Source organism: Enoplosus armatus, chromosome 14, assembly GCF_043641665.1.
Source record: "Enoplosus armatus isolate fEnoArm2 chromosome 14, fEnoArm2.hap1, whole genome shotgun sequence".
NCBI classification, from domain to species: domain Eukaryota; kingdom Metazoa; phylum Chordata; class Actinopteri; order Centrarchiformes; family Enoplosidae; genus Enoplosus; species Enoplosus armatus.
This window is the reverse complement of record NC_092193.1, coordinates 5,843,868-5,867,909: the sequence shown is the minus strand read 5'-3', so window position 1 is coordinate 5,867,909 and position 24,042 is coordinate 5,843,868. Positions and strand designations below refer to the sequence as shown.

At 43.0% G+C, this 24,042-nt stretch overlaps 1 protein-coding gene across 1 annotated transcript; it reads right to left on the bottom strand.

The window, feature by feature from the left end:
* Positions 1-5,949: 5,949 nt before the first annotated feature.
* On the bottom strand, positions 5,950-24,034 carry zfyve9a (zinc finger, FYVE domain containing 9a). The gene is made up of 17 exons (XM_070919017.1): positions 23,934-24,034; positions 21,159-22,654; positions 19,874-19,973; positions 19,295-19,471; positions 18,925-19,088; positions 17,060-17,189; positions 16,545-16,667; positions 15,043-15,198; positions 13,683-13,907; positions 11,392-11,474; positions 11,055-11,159; positions 9,656-9,806; positions 9,357-9,437; positions 8,240-8,402; positions 6,931-7,036; positions 6,616-6,792; positions 5,950-6,476 (listed from the first exon to the last, which is right to left on the bottom strand). Exons 1-17 carry the CDS (start codon positions 24,001-24,003, stop codon positions 6,315-6,317), a joined length of 3,669 nt encoding a protein of 1,222 aa, XP_070775118.1. The 5' UTR covers positions 24,004-24,034; the 3' UTR covers positions 5,950-6,314.
* Positions 24,035-24,042: the final 8 nt, after the last annotated feature.

The window sequence follows — 24,042 nt, the reverse complement described above, 5'->3', positions numbered from 1 at the left end:
AGGAGGAAGAGGAGGAGGAGGAAGAGGAGGAGGAGGAGGAAGAGGAGGAGGAGGAGGAGGAGGAGGAGGAGAGGACGGAGTTTGGGATGGTGATGAGGACAGTCTGTTGTCCAGACTGGACACAGACCTACACGGATCTTTGACTTCTTCAAAGCTTTTGCACATTTGCAAGACACAAGGGCTCCCTTTCACACTGCAGTCCACCAGGAGGAGACATGGAGCTGGTTTATGGCAGGTCAGCTGCTCTCTGGCTCGGCGTTATGAACCTCGTGTCTGTCTTCAGTCTGGACAACAGCTAGCGACCGATGACACCAGCTGATGGACAAATATTTGTGGTCTAAATCGAAGGTTGTTCTCTCCTTTGTGTCATCGCTGGTGAGTCACACAGATTGTCGGCCGGGTGAATGCAGATATACTGTGTGCTCGTGATGCATCAGGCAGACGAGGTGAAGGCTCCTAAAATCAGAGAAAACTATTCAGGCAACAATCACAGTTGTCCCAAAAGTCTCCTCATGCATGCGCTCCATCTCCTGGAGTTGTCCTCTGCTAATGTTGAAGGGGCTCAGTGTCGAGCTGACCTGATCCTGCTGCCCGACATGACTCTAGTTAATATAATATATCAAAGAATGTGTACATATTCCTCTTATTACACAGCTCTGGTATCTAGAACTGCACCTATGCACTAATACCAAAGTAATCACAGTTGCTGTAAAATCCTGCGTTATTTGAAATCGCCTTTAGCTGCCAAACCTGTTGCAATGACACGAGAGCTCAATGTGTGACGGGCTGTTTTTTGGGGGGGTTTTAGATCATTATTATTATTATTATTTTCCCACACAATTCATCTGGCTTTGAGTGTGAGAACACAGGCACATGCAGCTCCCTCACAGATGTTTTACAGGAGTAAGCCAAGAAATTATGATACGATAAAAGGTACGATTATATAATTACTTAAAAGACCACGCTCACTTTTTTTTTTTTTTTTGTGCACCTTTCACTTTGATTAATGAGTCCTTTAACTGTGGTCACTAAACTGCACTCTAGCTTATCTGTGGCTTTAGGTGTGTTAGATTTATATTTGTCTTGTTTACACTCAATTGCACATCAGCTCAGTTTGGCTGATCTTCAGTTGTGTGAGTTTCAGTCTAAAAAGCTAAATATTCATTTCATTTCAAGGCAAACATCAATCATTACACAGATGATGAGGTGGTTAAAAGGTCATTTTTAACTAAACGTCATCGGATGACTGAACTTAAATTACATCCTGTACATAATTTAGTTAAAGGAACAGTTGGACCTTTAGTAAATACTCTTATTTGCTTTCTTGCAGAGAGTTAGATGAGGAGAAGAAGAAGAAGAAGAAATACTTCGAGAATATCGATACCACTCTCATGTCTGTGTGTTAAATATGAAGCTAGAGCCAGGGCACAATTAGCTTAGCATAAATACTAGAAGCAGAGGGATACAGCTAGCCTGGCTCACCTCTAAAGCTCACTAATTAACACTTGTATCTAACTTGTTTAAACTGTACACAAGCAGAGACAACAGGACTCCAGTTATTCCACTTTAGAGGTGCTGGAAGGTGTAGTTTTTAACTTCGTATTGAGCCAGGCTTTTGTCCCTGCTTCCAGTCTTTATGCTAAGCTAAGCTAATCGCCTCCTGACTCCAGCCCCATATTTAACACACAAACAAGGTAAAGATCTTCTCATCAAACACTTTAAAAGAAAGCGAAGAAGTGCATTTTCCAAAATGTCAAAACTGTTCCTTTAAAGTACTTTTTACAGCTATGCAGCAGATACTGAATATTGGGATGAAGCCCTCATTTTTTAAAAAGGGCCAGTTCACCCAAATTAGAGAAGGCTTTATATTTTCTTATTTACCTGTCGCGGCATCAAGCTTTTAAAAATAAAATTCGAAAAGTACAATAATGAACTTCCAATCTCAACTTTAAATATGGTCAAGAAGTCCTTAAAGTGCTTAGAAAAAAAAATTGGAAAGATACAGTTATGTTAATTTTATGTTCAAATTTCCAAGACAAAATCTCCAGAACAGCCACTAAATGTCCCATGTAAGTAGTTTCACCACTGTTGGTGAGCTTTGAGTTATAGAGTAACCAGAACATTGTTTCTGAACAGATGCGCTGCCATTGGAGTAAAAGAAATTAAGGTTGGATAATTTTTTGTAGTAATTTGAGTGAACTGGCCACTTTTAGTTTCATCTGAAGCAACAATAAGCCATAATAAACATACTGAGCCAACTACATAAACATCTTTATCCAACAGGTTTACCTCGACTGTCTGCAACATTATTTAGTTGCTAAATGTTACTGTGGTCACAACATTTCTCCTTTTTGTTGGCACTTTGTTAGAAAACATCATGACTCAATGTAACTGATGAATAATGTTTTGAGATTATTATTAACATAAGCCTAAATAATTACACCGTACTGTTACTCATCATTTTATCCTCTGTTCAAACATTTTGATCACCTGCTTGTTTACAAAGATAAATGATGTCATGTTGTTTATATTTACAAAATAATCTCTAAAAACAGAATCAAGGCTATATTTTGTTTTTAATTGTGGACCGAATTTGCCTACCCTGCTTAAAAATGTACCAATTAAAAAATACCTGGTTTTAATTTTGCTGTCAAGTATTTTCTTATACTTGTTGCTTTCTTTCAGTGAAACAACAACAACAACAATCTGATTTATGAATGAAACGTTTGTTGGACTGTTGACCCTGAACACAAGGCAAAAACTAAGCACTCAGTTCAATTTTCTATAAGTTTTTATTTTACATATACTACAGGGTTTTAAAGACCACTTTTCTTGACATTTGTAGTGTAAAGAAAAAAAAGAAGATGTACAGGGTTTTTGGCTTTTCAAACATTTTTGACTGTTTATTAAAAAAAAAATATTTTAACAAAACTCAAAAGAAAGTCAATGACAGAACTAGTTTTCATCCACAAACTAGAAGATATAATTGTTAAAATGCAAAAGTTGGTTTGCTCTCGTCACCATTTCAAGCTTGTTTCTGTTTGCATGCAGTGTTATAGTTTGGACAGTAACGTCTTACAACTGAATACAAAACAAAAATGCTACTTTTTCAGTCAAACAAATTGCACCTTTTGGGGGGGGGGGGGTTTAGGACATATATTGCACACGTCAGAAAACGTCAAAATAAAACGCAACAGAAAACAGGAAGTCAGAAAAATAAACCCACATGTCTCCTCTCCATTATGCTAATTTATAAAAACAGAACTGATGAACGTCACACAGTGGAGACACAGTGATTGAGATTCACCAACTCTGGTATGATCACAGTAATAAACCCAGAACTGGTGACCTTTGACCTCTCATTCAGTCTTTACTGAACGTTTGAATCAGCTTCGCTAACATTACTGTGCTACAGTAGCTCCTAAAATACTTCAAATCGAGTAATAAACAAATACAGAATAGCTACAGGTCTAATTTAAACGAAGCGCCGGCTCGTCTGCAGATTTTCATGTGATTGTCTGATTCTCACTTGTGATGACGAGATTGTTTTTCCTCCAGTAACAAAACCTCTCGTACTGTATCAGCAGTACTTTTTGTGTAGCCCCTTCTGGTTTTATATTAGCATGATTAAAGATGGAGAAATTGCCATAATGCAGAATGATTACTGTACAGAGCATTTTGACATGACGGGTGGTTTTTGGTGATAAGTCTAGCCAGAAACAAAAAAACAAAAAAAAACAAACACACACTTTGCAGATTTGAACAGAAACAGGAGGAATACATTCTTATATTTTTTCCAGGTCCATTTTGCTGAAGAAGAGCACAGTCCAGAGCAGAGAGAGAGAGAAAGAGGGGCTGCAGCGATCCGTTTATAGATACACTAAAACAGTTGAGGCCTTTGAAGACGACGGCATCGGCGACCCACAGGGTTCCTACGCAGGTCTGCAAAGTCTGGAGCGGGATGTTCATGAATTCGGGGATTTGGAAGGACGATAAGTTGCAGGAAATGTGAGATGAAATACATTCAGCTTCAGGTCAATCAAACTCTCGCCTCTGCAGGAACCCTGGATCTTTAGAAACACTGAACTTTTCTTTTCTGCTGCTGAAAAAACAGACGTCTTCCAGGAGACGTGAGAAGTTTCCACCCCGACGCTCGCTTCAACTCTCCTGTTAATGGCTTAGAATCCAGTGCACTGCTTCTGCAATTTAATACAGTTCTTATATATTTATTTATTTATATATATATATATATTGTTTATATATCTTTACATCTTCAACACTTATTCTTTTTTTATGATTTAAAAAGATAACTTGAGTGGCTTTTCCAATCAGTTCTGGACAAAACAACAAGCGCTGATGATGCTGAAGATGATTGATGAGATTAAAAACTGATTTCCTTCTTCTGCTGCTGCTTTTTCAGCTTTATGTACAGATTGTTTGAGTTTATCAATAAAGCATTGGAACCTTTTTTTTTTTTTTTAAGTCAGCTGTCCACTGTAGGACAGAAGGGCTTTGAGTTAACATGTAATCTTCTTTCACAGAGCGTCAGTCAGAGTCCACTTCAGTGTCTTTAACTGGGATCTCTGGAGGCTACAGATGCAGAGTTATAATGGAGAAGAAGTTGTTACGCCTACAAAAATATGTACAACAGGTCGGTGTGTTTGTCCACGAAGTAAAGCATCTGGTGATCGATGAGTAAAGCTTAAGAGGTGAAGCCAAAATGTTTCTTTTTTTTTTCTCTCTCCGCTTGATGAATCGCTGCTGCAGGCACTGAGCACCACGGTGCAAAACAAAACAAAAATCACCACACAGACGCACCTTCCAGCTCCTCACCGGATGATTCGATGATTCCTTTGTAATAAACTTCAGTCCAGACTGTTCAGCGGTGGATATGAGTCTCCCTTGTTTCAGAGCATCCGTGCTACACAGAGGCCTTTGCAGATATTATTCAGAGTTCAGTGCTGCCACAGTGACGTTGGAGTGACCGGGGGGGGGGGGCAGGAACCCGAGGAGCTACACACAATCTATGTCTATGACAAGTACTCGCCCTTCGTGGAAGTGTTCATGTTTTATTGTTTTGTACAATCTTTGACACTGATCGACAGAAAAAGACCCTTTAATGTCAAGTCAGTGTTTAGTAGCTTTCAGTCTGAGAGGCTACGTCTTCATCATCTCTCCACTGCACTTATTTGATAACTTAAGTTACTTTGTAGATTCAGATTAATAATACAAAATAATAATTTATTCCCCAGCGGTATAAACAGTAAAAAATAAGCCCCACTGTTACTGGCTGCAACATTAAAGTGACATACACATTAATTCATCCAGAATAATATAATATACATTATTCTGCATAATGAGTACTTTTATTTTTACTTGTACTTTAAGTATATTTTGATGCTGATACTTTTGTACTTTAATTTCAGTCAAATTTTGAATGAATGACTTTTACATTATGTGTTGCTTCTCCTGAGGACTTCTGAGGAGACCTGAGGACTTCCACCACTGCTAATCTGCCATAAATGTCTCAAACTAACTTCTGCCTTCATTCCCGAGTCAGAAAAAAATGATTAAACTATTACGAGGACAATTTACTGGGGACATTCAGAGTGAAAAAATACGAAAAACTTTCAGTAGCATAAAATGTCAACGCAGTGCAGACCTGTAGCAGAGCGGAGAAGCTGTGGCAGGACTCTTCTAACTTAAGTCACTGCTGCTTATTTTCAAGGGGTCTCTAAAAAACAGTGATGCTTTAGGTGTGTCCCATTAAAGAGGGTAAACACTTATGCAAACATGTATTTTGTATCTTATATTTATAATTAATTTATATCACTGTGGAGATCAGTAGAGAGGGTCTTTTCTGTTGATCCGTGTCAAAAAAAGCGACTTCAAATCTACTTTTCAATGTTGTAAATCAATAAAAAACATGCAAACTTTAAGGGGGGTTGATACTCTTTATAGGGACACCTCACTGGGGTCGGACGGTGTGATCTCTGGTGCTCATGTGAGGTGCTGCGAGCAGGAAAAGAAGACCAGAGATCGGAGCGAGGTTCACTACTCGGGACACGTGACAGATGATCCTGCTCGGAGCTTCCTCAGGCCCCAGGCGGCCTCTGGAGCAGAACAGACGGTGGTTGGATGCATAGGTTTGACTTGAGGAATGCTACCCCGCCTGGCACGGCACAGTTTTCGGGCTCTTTTGAAGTGCAAACGGTTGAAGGGAGAAGATGGAGGACCAGGCTGTGAGATGACGTTAGAAGGTTTAAAAAACAAAAAAAACAAAAGGTGTTTTGGAGGTGAAGCTCCAAAGAGTCCTAGGAGATGATCTCCAGGATGTAGAAGACCAGCTCCATGACCACGGGGCCCTCGCTCAGCTGACACGCCCCGCCGTGGATGACAGGGATCAAAGCGCTGTCCAGGTCGCTCAGGTACTGAGGCAGGAGAGGCTGGCCGTTACTTCCTGCCAGGTAACCCACCTGCAACGATGAAGACAGGTGTTAGACTGGATCCTCACTACTGTCAGCATGATTCAGTCCTGCTGACTTTCAGCACTAACACAGAAACACCCTCCCCCCATAAATTTCTGCTCTTGCATATTGTTCCTTTCCCCCCCACCTGGTCCGAGTCCAGAGTGACCCTCAGCCCCAGTTTGGCCATGCCGTCCTCCTTCAGCAGCTTCAGGTGCGGACAGAGCGCCATGCAGAAAGCTCTCGCCACGTTCTCCGTCAGCCGGCTGTGGTCGGCCGGGTCGCTCAGACCGTTGGGTTGATCTTCACTCTGGAGGAAAAACACCTGAGGGGAAGCACAGAAACACACAATCATGTTTTTAGGGATGGTCTTTTAACACAAACACACACAGCTTCAACAATACAAACAACAAACAGCAGCCACATGAACTACATATCTGGCTTAGATCCAGGTGTATTGTACCTCCGTCCAGCGGATGACTTTGCCGTTGGCTTTGAACTCCGAGCCGTGGAAGATCTTGACGCTGGTGATGGACTCCATAGACTTCCCGTCGATCGGACTGATGACGCTGAATAACCAAACATACAAAACACAAAACAACTAATTCAACAGTGCATTTAGAAACTGAGCATACAAGTAAATGTAAAACCAAAGTAAAAAGAGGAGGTGGAGACTGATTAGGACTCCAGGCTGGTTTTAAAATCTGGGTGGGAGACGCACATAAACAGATTTCCCTCAGCAGCTACTTTCGATGTGCCCCTGAGCAAAGCACCGACCTGCCAGCTGCTCGGCTGGAGATCAATGGCCAAAGACGGTGGCTGAGGTTGCCAGCTTAAATTATTTCTTAATTTTGTATTTTCTACAGGAGAGCACACGCTGATCAACATGTAAATGTAAAAATAGCCAAAAGGTTGTTGTTTCAGTTAGTTATAAAAAACCCCCCCAAAACATTTAAAATGGAGAATTGCCAAGAAGTAAATATGCTAAAAGCATAATAGATTAGGGTGCCTTTTGCACCCAGATTCCAAAAAATTTGTATTTTATTTGTATCTTTTACTGGTGTACTGTTTCATACTTTTCACTGTGTTCAGTGGTGTTTTGTTATCGCATTTGTTCTATATGCTGCATGTTCTTGTGCTGCTTTTAATGTTTTGGAGAGCTAAAGACAATGCCCCGCTCTAGTGGATAATAATATAATAATAATATATAATATAATGCAGGCAGTTAATATGTTCACTTCTCTGGTGATAAGAGAAGAGTTAAATCAGCGACTGTGCTAATGAAGTGATACAGTATCCGGTGAAAGGCCTCAATATTTATTTCATCGTGAAAAGACACATTTAAATTTGCAGATTTTATCAAAACGGCTGTAAAATTGATTGCGTTGGTCTGCATCTCAAATCCATGTCAAACTGCATCACTCCACCCTGCTAAGATTTTCCTCCAGAGGGCTTCCCCCGAGCCGAGCATGCATAATGACTTTTTATAGCAAAGTAGTAAATGCAGCGGTTGGGAAGCTATCAGTTCAATTGTCCGTGACATAAATGCATCTCCTCCTCCTCCTCCTCCTCCTCCTCCTCCTCCTCCTCCTCCTCCTCCTCCTCCTCCTCCTCCTCCTCCTCCTCCTCCTCCTCCTCCTCCTCCTCCTCCTCCTCCTCCTCCTCCTCCTCCTCCTCCTCCTCCTCCTCCTCCTCCTCCTCCTCCTCCTCCTCCTCCTCCTCCTCCTCCTCCTCCTCGTCTGTTCACGAGGCCTCTTCTCTTCCTGTCTCACCCCTTGTTGAAGTTGTGGTCGTCCTCCGTCCACTGGATGTGGACGAGCTCCTGGTTCTCCTCCTGGTCGGCTTTTCCACACGTGATGGTGAAGTCCTTCATGTCCCTCAGGGCTTGCCGTAGAGAGTCCATAGTCTCAGCTGTGATCTGGATCATCACACCGTCTACGGGTGGGAAAAAAAGATCCATAAATATAATGATTAGTGCTGAAGCAAATGAAGTCGAGTGACAGAAAATGACTCAACAATTAATCTTTTATGTACTTGGAGACACTTGCCTGTTAAAAACTGGAGGTGTGAAGCTGGAAAGACGTCAGCATTTAACAGGCAAATGAAAAAATGTTCTTTGTGGACTTAATGAAGTGTAGCATTCAGCATTTCTGGAGCTTGAACCACACTAGGAACCAAATGTCAGGGCATCTCAGCCTCTGCTGCACATATTTTAACCATTTTCTCTTTTGAGAAACTTTATGGAAGTACAACACTAAATCACTGGAGCACCCCTGTCAGGCATTCATCAAGCACATTCACAGGTTTCAGCTTTTCAAATATGAGGATTTTGCTGCTTTTCTCTGAGTTTTTGAACCATTAACTTGTGCTTGTGATGGACATTTTTAACTTTTTTTCCACACTTTTTATGGACTAAACAAATTGAAAAAACAATCAGCAGAATGACTGATAATTAAATAATCGTCAGTTGCAGCTGGCAGTGGTAAATATGGGTAAATAGTGATATAAGTTTTCCAGAAAATCTATTTTGGGTATTCCAGTTTATTAAATACCTGGCAAATCAAATTACCTCAGCACATTGATCACGTAAGTCTTTCTCGTTGGTTTCCACAACAGCCTAATACACCCACAGATGTGAGCTAGCTACCATGCTACTATAGCTACCATGAAACAAATGTTACAGCAAAATCTTGTTCACTTATTAAGTTTATATCGTCATAGTTCTCCAACAACTCCAACCCCCTAGCTGCAGCACTGATCACGAATCTGTGCCAACATGGCGTTCTTTGTGTGTATCGAGACCTTTGTGAGGAAGCTTCATACAAATAAACTCAACTGATATTTCAGTATTTTTACAGCCAACATGTAGTTCGTTGTCACAGTTCTCACCTTCCACAATGCTGGTCTTGGCTAAGAAGCCCGACGAGGCTTTCAAAGCACCACTGAACACAAAGAAGCAGGCACCAGTAACTGTAGAAAACACAAAGAGACAAAAGGAAGTTCAATTTCATGATTCAACCAACAACCGAGGACAAATTATTTTCAGGCAAACACACAGCACAAGAGACATAATAACAGACAGTCAGGAGGAGGATTTCCAGGTAAACAGAGCTCTCCAGACAACAAGCTGGACAGAGATGAAGATAAAGGAAGTCTTCAGTGTGATGAATCTGTTTCTGTGTCAGCACCTTTGCGAGGCTGGTGATGGATGCTGATGGCCTGCGTCTGGTAGTTCCCGTCATCGTTTTGGACACACACCAGGTGGGAGTCGGCCCGGTCGTTGAAACACGCCCCCATGGCCAGCACGTGTTCGTTGGACTTGTTCATGGCCTTCATCAGCTGCAAGGACAAATAATATCCATGTCTAATTAAGCTGCCCTTTGGGGTGTGTGCTGAGGAAAATGGGTTTAACAGAGACTGCCTGGTTAAGCCTAATTGCAATGGGCTTGTGGGTAAAGTCCTCAAGTTAAAAATGGGATGGCGCTGAGATGACAGATTGTGAAGAGAAGACATTGACATGGGTGGATATCAATAGTTGAAAGGTCCCACGTATTAATTCCACTAAATCCTCTGCCTCTGCGTCTCTTTGAAGCCATCCTTTACAAATCAGAAATAAAATGAAAATCTGGAGGGCTTTAACCACTTGCTGCGCTAAAGGCTCGCCTGCAAGCTGTTGAGAAACGGTCCCCACTTCACATTACTGGGTTCCCATCTGTTACTGCATCAGCAGCCAAACGCTACAACCAGCACCACTCTCTCCGCGGCGGCTTTCTTTCTCGGCCAAATGGTGCTTCGTGCGTATCACTTCTTCTGGTTGGACATTCATTCACACCCTCGAGGCAGCAGCGTTATAACAAGCCGGCGGCCCACGCCTAATGTTCAGCTGCAGGGACCCTGGGGAGTTTGTCACACATCACCTACACAGAATGAACATGTGTGTGTGTGTGTGTGTGTGTGTGTGTGTGTGTGTTGATGTTCAGGCAGCTTAATAGGAGCCTCCTCCTCCACTATCATTAGTCTGGTGGAGGGTTTCATTTTGTTAGAAAAATATGATTCTTTTGAACGTAAACTGTCAAGGAAGCTATCGGTATAAGCAGCAAATACATGCAAGATCATTAGCTAACCACATGTGAGCATTGTGCATACATGTGTTTCATGCTTGTGTCCATTTATTTCAGTAGTTTCTCATTGAAACGTAGCGACCACACAGTAACTATCCCCCTCTAATATTACAGTGAAAGAAGCCTCTTTGGAATTTTGACTGTTGGTTGAACTAATGTTAGTTGGGCTCTGGGAATGTTTTTTACTATTAATCTGTACTTTGTACATTGATGCAAAAAGATATAAATAAATCCAACAAATAATGCTCATCATCACTTATTCGCGACACCAGAAAACTGTAGCATTAAAGTGCTGCGTGATTTCCCCATGAAGGTCAATATAGCTAATAAGAAAACTTGGTTTATTTGTGAAAAGTCAATGTGAACAAGATGCGAACCACAACTAAAAGGAAAATCAATGTTATCACTTTTTTTTTACTCAAAAAATGAATTGAACTACAGGACACTGATGGTGCAGGACACTCACCTCATTGTAACGATTACTGGGGATCTTAATGCTCGTCTTCCTCACCTCCATGTCCACAACCAAACCTTTCACCACCGGCAGAGTGTACTGGTAGTTACGGAAGTCCTACAACAGGGACGGAAAACAAAGATGAGGATAGGAAGTTTTTTTTTAGGACACTTGGTAACATAAGTGACTTTCTCGTTCAACAAAATTGTCCACTACACACAGAATGCACTACTACATTCTGGAAAATGTATTTGAGGCAAATGTTATTTTTCAACAATATATAGCAGAGCTTTCAACCTTGAAAATAAATAATAACACGAGCACAGGAAGAGAAACACAAAGCACTTACTGCAAGCAGATTCATGATAGTGTGACCGGTCTCTCCAAAGAGGGGTTTTCTGAAGCGGACACTGAACAGCGGACACGGATAAACTGCAGAACAAAACCTTTAGTTATTGATAAATCCACAATATGTGTTGTTATTTGTTCCCTTTGGTTTTTAATGTCAAGGTTTCTTAAGTGACTCAAGTGACTCACTCAGTTGTCATGGAAATGTGTCGAGTACCTCAGGAAAATAATGCCATATTTTGGGTTCAGCCTTGGCTATAAAACGTTACAGAAATGTGGTTACAGAAGAAGGTTGTTTAGATTTACTTTTACGGTCTTTGTTGTTGTTACAATGACTATCACTTTCATCAGTCTTGGTTCTGGGTCTTTTTTAATTTGTCCGTAAAGTGTTTCCAGGTTTTTCTCATGTTTTTATTAACTGCACAACTTGCGTTTCCTGTGTTTTCAATCCTCTTCACTCATAAATGCAAATGAACGCGCGACCCCACACACACACACCACACACACACACACACACCACACACACCACACACACACACACACACACATCCTGAGCCTGCAGTTAGGAGGAACGCTCCTAATCCACAAGTGAAAAATAAGGCTGCTTTTTTCTCCAGCAACCAAAGCTCCTTAGATGACTATTTTTAGCCTTATCTCAGCAAACAGCTGGAAATAAGATCTTGCCACAAACTCTCATTAGTAATAAAAAAAAAAACAATCTCAGCCTCAATCTGGAGTTCAGTGAGGATCCGTACGCTGACGAGCTACCCGACCTTCTGCTGGTCACTGCTTAAGGTGAGACGTGATAGCGTGGAGAACTACACCGTTTGTGTGGAGGATTAATTCCATGGTGATGCTAACATTTTGTGTTTAAGAGCTTCAACTGTATGTGGCTTTGTTAATGTATTCTATCCGTGCTCGCTGGAAGCAGGCAAGAGGCTTAGCAGAGCCAGGCGGCGCTCGGTGCTGGCAGGTCTGGCTGTGAGAGAAGGGGATTTGGTGGAGAGGAGGCTCTCTCTGATAAAACCCCCTCACAAGACTTCCTGGTTCACGTGGGAAGTTGTGAGAAACGTATGAGAGCAGGCTGGTATGAGGTCTACAGGCTTCTTCTGACAGCTGACATGCTAAGCTCTCTAGATCAATGTGGATCTTAATATTTTACAATAAGAAACCATCAAACCATTAGAGGACACTCAAGCTCTTTTTGAATTTAACTTTGTGTCATTTGACAGAATCATGTAATCTTTGTTAATTGAAATACTATAAATCTGTACCGTAAATCTGAAACAATTAGCTAATTAGGCTCAAATCTGAGGCTCCATCTTGCTGGCCACATTATACCAGTCATACAAATATTTTCTCTGTCTCCAATTCACTTCAGTTGAAGCTCACAATTCAAGCATGCATTTCCTGTTTTGGTCTCCAGCCGGCTCTGACAAACTTGCAGGTCAAAGTGTTGTGTTTGTGCACAGTCAGCCAATAGAAACACTGATGCACAAGTTTAGTCTAGCCGGTTTTATCTTTGTGGTTTGTGCAATATTACACTGCCAGACTACAAACTGCAACATCGCTCTCGCAGCCTTTTTAGTTTGTGACTGTAGATCAATATTTATTTATTACCCCCTTTTGTGGGACAGCGTGCTGGGAGATATTGTTGAATGGTAGACTAATATGACGGTGCTGTCTTGGTACCGACCAAAGTGTGTCTGAATATCGACGACTGACAAGTACAGAAAGCTGGTATCAAATGGTCAGATTTGTAGCATTGTTGATCAGTTTCTGATTTTAACTTTACTTTTTCTAATATTTAACGGTTTTCTACAAAACAATTTGTTCATTTAATAAAAGCAGACCATCATGTTTCCCCGCCCCACACAGAGAGGAGGTGGAACTTGGAGCTCGATCAGGAGACAACCAAACAATCCTGCAGAACAACATGCAGAAAATAATGAATAACACTGATGAATTCACTGGTCTGCGCTAAATACATCTGAAAAAGTGCTCATAAGAAAATAGAAACTTGAACATCTACATTTCCATGACAACTGGAAAAAAAAGATATGATTGAAAGCTGCAGAACTGCTACCAAATGGACCATGAGGTGAGATTGTCTTGCTGCTGTTTCAAGGTTAAGAATTAACTTAACCAATTATGTTATTGTGTCTTTGTGTAAATAGATTTTTTTGCACTTCAGGCCAAATTCATTTTCTTTATGGATAATAAAACTAAATGTGAAGTTAAACTTTAAAATAACATTACTGTATATTGTGAACCCCAGTAGTCCTGACTCACATCTGTACTCTGCGCCCAGCCGCAGCATGAGGCGGATGGGGAAGACCTTGGCCCAGGGCGTTTCCCACTTCTGTATCAGGATGCCGAAGAGGTAGGGCGGGTTGGGCAGCAGTAGGTCCTGCAGCGACTGGAAGGAGGGGCTGATGTAGAGGAAGCCGCCATGCTCCTTACTGCCCAGGAAGCTCTGCGTGAAGAATGAGTGACTCAGGTGGCTCAGCACGTTGCCTTTAGGAGATGAGGAAGAGGGGGAGGAAAGAAGAAAAGAGAGGTTAGTGATATAGGAGACGTGGGGAGGAGGAGGAGGAGGGGTTGGTGAAATAGGAGAGGGGAAGACACAGCAGGGTAGTGGGGGAGAAGGTGGGGAGAAAAGAGGAGTAATATAATAGGAGTTTGAGGGGGAAAAGTATAAAAAGCAGGAAATGACATGAAGGAGATAAAATGAAGATAAAAATCATGTGATGGCCAAGGATGAAAATGAGAAGGAGGGGAAAAAAAAGAAGAGAGAAACCAGAATTCTCATCCTCTGAAAAGGGGGGTAGATTTGAAAGGCGGAGGCTTTATTCCTGGGATAAATGTGTGGATAAGGAGCCTTGCTTAGTTGGTTTTAGGATCTATAACCATGAATAAAAACGCACGTCACCTGCTCGCCCTACAGCCTCATATTACCCACAAAGGGTTCATGTTACTAATTATCTGCAGGAGGGATCGCTGGCTTTAGATGCCACATAACACAATAACTCTAATGGCACGACAAAGCTCAGTGGCTGGGACTTGCTAAAGCCAGCACTTCTTCACGAGACCTGACTGACGGCGAGTTAATCAGGAACGACACACACAATATGGCCCCTTTCCACCCGCCTGAAACTGCTCCAGTGTGAATATGAAAAAGGAAACAGCCAGAGGGGAGCAAGCCGTCAAAGTCACCCAATATTAGCTGATTTTGCTTTGCGGCATACGGAGTTAAAAACGCAAGACAAGCGGTGGTGAAGTGTCACGCCTGGAGGGAGGCGACGTGACAGCAGGACGCTAACGTGTGGACCATTTTTCATGAAAAAGGCTGAGACACAGTTCGGCAGCGGTGGACAGTAACCTGGTTTCCAAATAGAGGACGACTAGGAGCACCTGTCGTCTCTACGGAACAAAAAGTAGAGCTGGAACATTTTCCCCCTTCATTACACTACATTACTTTAGGGTTGGCTCATTTTTAACAGTGCAGCACCTGAATGAGACAGGTGGACTCACCTGTGGACCTCAAGACAGGACTACTAATGAGCTGCTATCTCCCCCAAGAGGGACCCACGGTGGAGGTGGACTAATTTCACAGTGTGCCTCCTGGAGGAGCTGTTGGTTGTGTTCTCACCACTGAGGGCCTCCTGGTAGAGCTGCACAAAGTGGGTGAAGATGTCTTTAGGGATGGTCTTCTCGTCAGGTAGACACTGCAGCAGAATGACCACCTCTGCCTGGCCGACGGCGTGCATGCCCTTAGTTGTCACGTACCAACACTTCCTGTTTACATCTGTGGGTTGAAAGTCATATCAGACACGCAGGAGATAGTTACCAAGTAACATCACAGGCATAAACATTTCATAAGCTCCTTTCAAACAAGCTCATTGTAAATGTGATGGCAAGTTTGTCTCAGGTCGACGGCAAACGTACTAGTTCAACATTTTTGTAAAACTTCCAACATAACACAAGTCTGAATTGAATGCCGTCAGATTGACATAAAGGCGCCACCACAACAAGATTAATTATGCTCAGAGAGAAACTGTCGCGTCTTGCTCCCACTTTCTAAGATAACTCTATAAATTTACTACTCAAGTATAATCTTCTTTGCACAAAGAGCATTAACCTACTTCAATAAACCACAAAACACTGTGAATGAACCGATATTAAGTCGAGAAAATTCTTCTCATGTCAGATCAGTCTTTAAAAGTGATTTTTTTATTCCTTGCGATGCCAAAGAAAAAGAGGTAAAAACAAAACCTACCCTGCTCAACCACAGTAATAATCAGACAAGCTGTCTCCCTCCTTATATTTTACATGTTCATCCCGGCCAACTGCATGGATGAATCCATCCAGCAAAACACTTGCAGCCTGTGAGCTAATAGGAATTAACGTCCCAACTTAACGTCTATCGTAACGTAATGTATCCTTGTGGGCTGTTGCAGATTATACAATAGGCAGCAGAATTCTCAAATAAATGATTTAATTAATCCAAAAATGTATTAGTAGAGTCACTGTAAGAAGTGAACCGAGCATCCCTCGCACTGGTCTTTAAGTAAATTAAGGTTTCAACAGCAAAATGAGTTTTAAAATCCATCGCTGACACAGGAGAACAGAAAACACACTTCTTCCCTCATATCTTTATAGGTTTCAACTCATCACTGCACTCAGCAGCGGCACTAGATGCCAAATATTGTGCGAACAGTGCGGCTCTTTCCGTAAAAAGACCTGTCATGTCTCAATAAAGCCATAACATTCATTTACATGACTCCTTTGTCTGAATAACAAAAAGGCATTAATTTAACAGATAGGTGAAGTATACCATGCCTGAAAAGGGTTATAAAAAACATCCACATGCATAACAAAAATCAGATTTTTTGGTATGTTTGAGCATGGCTCCTCACAAGACAAAGGCTTAATAAGACACAATCAAACATTCATATCGTAAAATATATATTTTCCCTTTTCCTTATATCATCATGAAATCAATAATTTACAAGTAGGTCCACACACTGATTTTTGCTCCACCAGAAGTTCTTTATGCGAATAATGTTTTGACCTGCATTCTTTAAATTCCATCTCATGAATGCCCCAAATCTCTGCTTTGAACAGTAGAAAGACACTGGCTGGGTAACTCACAGTTGACAAGCTTGACCATGGCGAGCAGGTTAGCATTGAGCACGAAGACCAGGGGGTCTGGGCCTCCCTCCTCCAGCTGCTGCATGAGAACGATCTCCGACGGCCTCTCCTCCACTGCATAGTCTGCAGCAGGTGGGTTGGGGTGGAGCAAAAGAAGGAGAGGGGGGCGGAGTCAAGGTAAAGTTAGATAAACAAACAGGAGAGAACCCGAGGATGAGAGAGAGGTGGAGATGTCGGAGTGAGAATCAGGGGGGCAGGTGAGGATGATAAAGGAGTCACAAGGAAATGATGATCAGACCAAGTTAACAGCTAGAGACCCTCCCAATTATTTAAAACACTTTACTTCATCACTGCACTCGCATGAACAAATCCTCTCCTCCCCCCTGTTGGCAATGAGTGGTCGAAACATGAGCCGTGATAACAAAGCACATGAGAAAACACACTTAAGAAGCACAAACACAGCAGCTGTCTGAGCAATGAGGAGGCAGCAGAATGGTGAGGATGAGGGCAAGCACCTGTGATGTGGCCTCCCGTACCTCCTTTGACTCCGGTGGAGATGAGGATGGGAGGCAGCCCGTCCTCTGGGATCAGGCTGAGGGAGCTGCCCACGGGGCTGCCCACCGGGGCAACAGCGGTATGGGCTGCCTAGAGGTGGGGAGGAGGGGTAGGGGTGTAGGGTTAGATGTAGTTTATAACACACATTGAGATGTAACAATAGAGTGGCAGTATCCAAAAAGAGTTCTCGTGGCTGTGATTATATTAGGTACATCTGGGTGCTTTAGCTCATATGGAATAGGTGGTATCTGAACAGTGTTCTTCAAAGTAATGTGCATATAAATAAAACAGGGGAAACACAGAATAATTACTGACAAGCTTCTCAGTTTCTTTTGGCTAAGAAACCAATGACACACATTTATTTATGTGGATTATCATCAATGTTGGAAAGTGGTGGTGTTGTACTTTAGTACTGCATTCCTTAAAGCTGCACTGTGTATTAACAATGGGAAAAAAAAAATCACTATGCGTACTGTGAATGGGGTCCACAGAGAATTATCACCCTGCAGTTCCCCTCTACGGAGCTTTATAGCATCTTTTAGCTCACTGTGAGCTTTATTGTTTTGTTTCACTCTCATCAACCCTGTCTCCAGCAGCAGCAGGCAGCTAGTGAGTTAGTGACTAGCTGCTAAATGCTCCATTATTTTTACCTGCTAAAGAGGCCAGATATTTTTCTCAGGAGTTTGTGGAGACCAAACAGAGAGTGTAAATATTATATACTCTAAGTGAACGCTGATGTAAATAGGCAATCATTGCTAACATGTTCAATACAACTTTAAAAAGGTGATAATTTGCCAATGTTGTTCTTACATCTGTTGTGCTGCCCCCTAGTGGCCAAAAACAACTAAGTTGACATTTTTTAAAGTTGGGACACTTTTGAAAAACAACTGTCAAGAAACTCACTCAAACACTGGATACTAATTGATAGAATCTTTTGATAGACCCTCCCAGCCTCGTGAGAAACGTTCAAACTCCTCGCAACCAGTTTGTAACTCAAGCTTTCTGTTAGAAACGTGTCATCTCAGAGTCCAAAATGAGATGAATAAGTGATTTGATAAAGTTCCTCCAGAGCCACAGAAGACATCATACAATTGTTTTCACAGGCTGAGTAGTACTCACTGTGACCAGTAAATTGATTTTGACATGTCCTACAGGTCTGAACTGTTCTTGCTCACTCTTACCTTTCAGCCACTTTTATTTCATACATTATAAAAGGTGCTAAACCATGACAACAGTTAGAAAAGCCCAGTAGGAGCCCCTGTATATCAATGGTTCACCACTCTGTCACTTCTACTGGTGAACTTGCTGTGAGTGAAACCTTTGGCAGTAAATTCAAATCCATGCATTACTGAGTTCATGCCAGTATGACTTTCATTGTGTCATGTGAAAGTCTGATTTTATACTGAAGTTCTGTCTGTATAGCATCATCAGGCCACCTGAGATGAAGCCATTTAGAAGCTTCAACAATCATCCTGTTCAACAGGCCATGAATCATCATGACGCGTGGCATTCAAGTCCAATGAGTGTACAGCACGACCACAGAAACAACCAGATTCTACTTGCTGTTCTGATATTTGTTGTGAGGCAAACTTTAACTTTAAGCATTTCAGTCTACTGGGATTTCTCACTCTGATTAAGCAACCAAGCAATGTTTCCTTTGAACTCTGTTTACTGCCTGTTTGTTGCAGTCCGGCCAGTAAACCACCAAGAGTCCCACAGAAAGAGTTCTTTGTGGCTTCCTTCAGCTAACTGCAAAGTAGCTAATATGACCATACAAGTTGACCTAATAGCATTAGCTGTGGGATGTTGTTCATGCCGAGCCTACCTCTGAGGATTCAGAAGTGGAGGATTTGTTTGAATACGTGGAGATGGCCAGTGACTGGGAGGGGGCTGGGCTGGAGGTCGGAGGTTTGGGGGACTCTGCTGTGTCTCCATTAGGCAGCACCCCATCAGCAAACCACACCCTCCTCTGCTCCCGTGACAGGGACCCTAAAGGTGAGATGACCACACAAAATTACATTTTACCTCAATGTCTTGGTTGAACATACAGACACATTGAAACACAACAAGGTTACGTAAATGAAAACTAACCCCTACCAGCAAAAAAAACAAGTACTTTAAAAGCAGCGAGGACAGAATGTCATGGTAAAAGGGAAAAGAGCTAAGGGCATTTTCATTCTTGGTAAAGGTTGTACCCTCGTTGCCAGGCTGTTTCAGGACTCCCACGGGCACCATGACGGTAGGAGGAGGGGAGCTGAGCACCCCAGAGGCCTGGGCCTGCTGCAGAGGAGGGATGGTGGAGCAGTACTCCGCTGGGTTGTTGGGGTTTGGACTGTGGTTGCTTGCGGTGGCCGTAGTCTCCAACGATTGAGCTGACAGAGGCGGAAAACATTATTAGTAAAAGTTAGAAAAAAAGTGTCTAAAGTCTGAAAATTATACAAGCAATTCATCAAATCCTACATGCAACTCTCCAACATGCATTACATGTTTAAGATGGGTGGCTGCTGAGCATACTATTCAAAGGTCTATGGCTTTTTTAAAACTGATATTGGCCAATATTAATAGTATTCCCATACACTATTAGAATTTATAGACTTTATTAATTTGTTAAAACTTTTTTCATATCTTTGCTTTCTCTTAATCAAATATTCAGTGATTAAAGTCTTTTTAAATGGAGCAGCATCTTTGCAACACAGTTGCATTTATACATACAAACATGTACATGCAACATGTAAGTTGGAAAGAACTAACTTTCTACTTGCAATGATGCTCACCACTCGTCAGAGCAGAATGACAGGTGACACAGACGCGAGCCTCCTTCCTGTCCATGTACATGAGCCTGCACTTCAGGCTGCAGCACGTCGCACAGAACACCTTAAAAACAGACAGCCGCAAAGAAAGAGATTATTTGTACACATTCACATATTTGCACATTCCTACAAAAGGATGAAAAAAGCTGGATGAAAAAATATTTCTCCAAATGATTTTACTATAACTGTGAAGATTTTTAAAGGTGTAGAATTGAAAATAACTTGTAATTAAGTGTGCAGCAAATGTACCATTTTATGGATATTGATTTCCTTTACTTTGCCAGCACTCCAATGAGCTGCAGCTGTGTACAGGGCACTTTGCTTTCAATGGATTAGCACCTCCTTACACATCATTATCCAGTAACATGTATTTAGTAGAATATTAGACAGTGGGTGAGGATCCTTTTAATTTCAGAGCCTCACAGCACCATCATAAACTGGTTTGTGGGTCTAACAGTCTGGTGGTAGATGCATTGAGGATCCCGCTGCGTCTGTTGTTTGCGGCCCCAGTGCTGGTGTCAGTATTACTGCAGTGCCAGCTCCTCCCTGCTCAAGTGGCAGAGAGTGTGTTTGTTTACCACCATGGGAAATTAAGTAGCAGTCCGGCGATTTTCCAGTGCAGTGTCAGCGACCACATCTTCACTTTAAAGCACTGTGCGGACACCTCGCTGCATGTGTGGGTGGCCATAATGCTAGAGAGCTACCTGCACACCCACTGAGTTTATCTGCAAAGAAAGGCCTAAAAAGGAACTCATCTATCAAAGCACTTCATTTAATTTATCTCCCTACTCCAGCAAAGCTCTTTTACGTTGCTGTTGGAATATTACTCTGTTATGTATGTTAAAAGTTACAATGCATTTTTCATGTTTTTATTCTCCTTGTATGCATGATCTTTGTCTTTTGTTAAGCACTTATTTATCCTGTTTTGTCCACAGAGGTGTTATTAAAAAATTTTATTTGACTTTGTCCAAGACGATTTACTGCAAAATGATACCTGCTTGACTTTCAAACATTAATGTACATTTGTACATTTATCCATTACAATAAATGCAATAGATACAATACAAGAAAGCATTCCAGGAATTACGTTCTGCTGAAGTGTGTAGCTTTCCTTAAACCTGCCTTGAAAGGCCAACATCATTTGGCAATTCCCAGAATGCCCTTTGACAATGCCCAGAAATGCCAGGTACAAGTGTTTAAGTGTGTTACAGTGTTTTTAATTTAAAAGCAGCTCGAGCGCTCCACTGACCTTGCCGCAGGCCCTGCAGTGGTGCCTCCTCTTGGTGAAGGTGAACTTGACATCACATTTCATACAGACAGGAGCCTGGGAGTCGGGCACCCACACAGGGGCAACCTCTCCCAGGGAGCTGGCAGGCTTCCTGCACAGAGCACCCTGTTGGCCTGCCTGGAGGTCATTGTCTGGGCTCTCCGAGGGCATCAGGGGAGGAGAGTGGACAACACCATCTCCGTTCACCCCGACTGCACTCTGATCAGTGCCACCGAGCGTAGATTCAGAGGGTGTGCCTCTCCGACACTGGTTCTCTAGGTTTTTGTTCTTGCTGACGGATGGGCCGAGCTGATTTTGGACCTGGCCTGACAGCGGCTGTGGGATCTGGAGCTTGAGGCTGACCGGCTGCTTTGGTCGTGCCCCTCCGTAGGGAACGCTGACCGGCTGAAGCCGATTGTTGTTGAGTTTTGGTTGGATGCTACATGACCCCACTGCTCCCCCATCACTGCCCTCTTGCTTGCTCTCCTCCATTTCTTTCTCCTCTGTGATAGAGTCCTCTTTAGAGGGGACAGGAGAGGGAGAAAACCCTTCCTCCTCCTCCTCCTCCTCCTCCTCCCCCCTCTCTTCTCTGTCCTTAAGCTTGGAATGGCTACTGCTCTCCTGGTCCAAACCATTGGGAAGGCTTGTTATTCTGAGGAGTTGGTCTAGCTGTCCCTCTGGACCACATCTCCTCTCCTTCTCCTCCACTCCGACCCTGACAGGAGGAGATACACCATTCTCCTCCACATCACAACCAGCCTGAACATCTCTCCCCCTATTCAGGAGACTTTCTACCTGCTCCTCCTTTAAGTTTGCAGTTTGATTTTCTTGACCATTGTCCTGTAAAACAGCTGTAATGGCCTCCTCTTTGACATCTTCCCCATTTTGTGTTGTTGGTTCAACATTTGGATGAATTTTAGGAGACAGGGTTTCTTCCTGTCCTAATCCAACCTCAAAGGTAAAGTGAGTGTGACCGACAGTGGGGCCTCCTCCTCCTCCTCCTCCTCCTCCTGCTGCTGAGGCGGCTCTCGCCTCCTGGTGAGGTTTAGCCTCCTGGTCAGAAGCACCAGGATGGTTGTCTGGAGGAGAACTTATTTCTTTGCTGAGCCCAACCACTTGTGGGCTTGCAGGGCTGGCGGGGCAGCCATTCTCCACAGCACTACAGGCCGTCACAGGGGGCGGCGAGAGGTCGTCTGTGCCCACCAGTTTGCCGATATTGGGCTGGGGGAGGGGTGGGCTGTGTACGTCTGCCGGCCTCTCCTCTACCCAGGATGGAGGTTCAGGACCAGGATGTCTTTTAGGGTCTGGCCCCGGGGAGGCGCTGGAGGAGGAGTCAGGGAGGGTCTTGAAAGGCAGCGGACTCTCCCGGGGGCTGAGGTCTGCGTGGGCCAGGGCGGGGTTCAGAGAGAGCAGGTGAGCTGGCGGGGCCAGGATCTGGGTCCACTTGGCATCCGAGAGAATGGGATTGTCTGTCTCATCTGGCAGAGAAAGAAGAGATGAAAACATACGATTAATATGAATCTCAATTTGTCATAAAACCTTAATCTTTATGTTACAAGTTATCAATTGATCCAATCGTGGCTTTGCTGCACTTTGCATATAATTTGAGCCATATCTTGCATCAAGCAAGTCACCTTTTACCCTCATTGCCTGAATAGCTTGCAGGTTTCTTGCCACGTTGAAAACTTGCAACAGAAAATAGGAAGTGGCTACCAACAAAGAGATCATGAACCTACAACAGCAAGACAGGAAGCCTCAAATGAACTGCCACAGAGAACTAATACAAAGATGCACACTCCCAGGTGATCGAAAGAGCTAAAAATGGCAGGAACAAACCAGGGGACAAATCGAGAAATGAGGTTGGCGTGGAGTGGGAAATTAGTGTATGGATGGACTGGGAAATTCTGAGAAAGTGGGCCAAACGGCTTGGTCACCCCTGGGAGCCATCAGTCAAGCTGACACATGAATGCTGTGTAATACGGGCGGAAATTCTTATAATATGTATTCAAAACGACTTTCTCACACAGCCATGTCAGCTACTGTATAGTGCTCTCCTCCTCCCTCCGCTGGAATTCATGCTAAGCTGTTTTAGTATGTGCTGTACCAGGTTCATGCACATACACACACACACACACATTCACTCATACAGAGTTAATCTGCCAAGCTGGATCTCTGGCAGAGGACACACAGATAATCGCTCACAGCCAAAACACACACTGAGCTCACAGTAACATTGAAATATGCTGTGTGAGGAGGACTGGCGTTTTTCTGGGGTCATCTTCCGTAAATCCAGAAAAAGGGCAGTTTTTCCTCTATAATAAGCAGACTGTTTGTACTGGAGCGCTGGGAGTCTGCAGATACACAGCTCAGTAATGCAGTGTTTACTTTACAATCACCATATATAAACTCAGTGAAAACACTGTTTCAAAAAGGCCCTAACACAATTTCTTTACTTATTGTGAGCATTTAGTGTGGAGAAGAAAAAAGAAAAGACAACCCTCTTGTCTTGCACCAATAACACAGTTTTACACAAGCCTGAGGGAAATGGATAATCCAATTAGTCCTATTCCCTCTCCGCACACCCTCAATCACCACCTGTAAATGTTACTCAAACTCATTGGGTGGTGGCTGATTGTCTGACACCTTGATGACTCACAGGTTAGGTCAAGGCATCCTAACCACAGCTACACCTTGTCCCATCCGTCTTTTGTCAAGCACAATGACTCGTTTGTCCCTGTCTCTAATACAGTAGCTCACCTTCGTTTTGCTCAAACTCGTCCAGCACCTTGTCCAGGTTGAAGGCCTCGGCCTGGAAGTAATTCTCCATGGGTCAGGAAGATCCACCTTGCCGACGGCCGTGTGAACC

Bases quoted from the DNA above. Each gene is read 5' to 3' on its own strand.
- zfyve9a (XM_070919017.1), bottom strand. From the start codon at position 24,003: ATGGAGAATTACTTCCAGGCCGAGGCCTTCAACCTGGACAAGGTGCTG. The intron at 19,472-19,873 runs GTGAGCATCATT...CGCCTCTGTCAG, and splicing joins TCATTCTGCTCTGACGAGTG to CTCAATCGTTGGAGACTACG. The intron at 8,403-9,356 runs GTGAGAACTGTG...TCCCACCCGTAG, and splicing joins CAAGACCAGCATTGTGGAAG to ACGGTGTGATGATCCAGATC.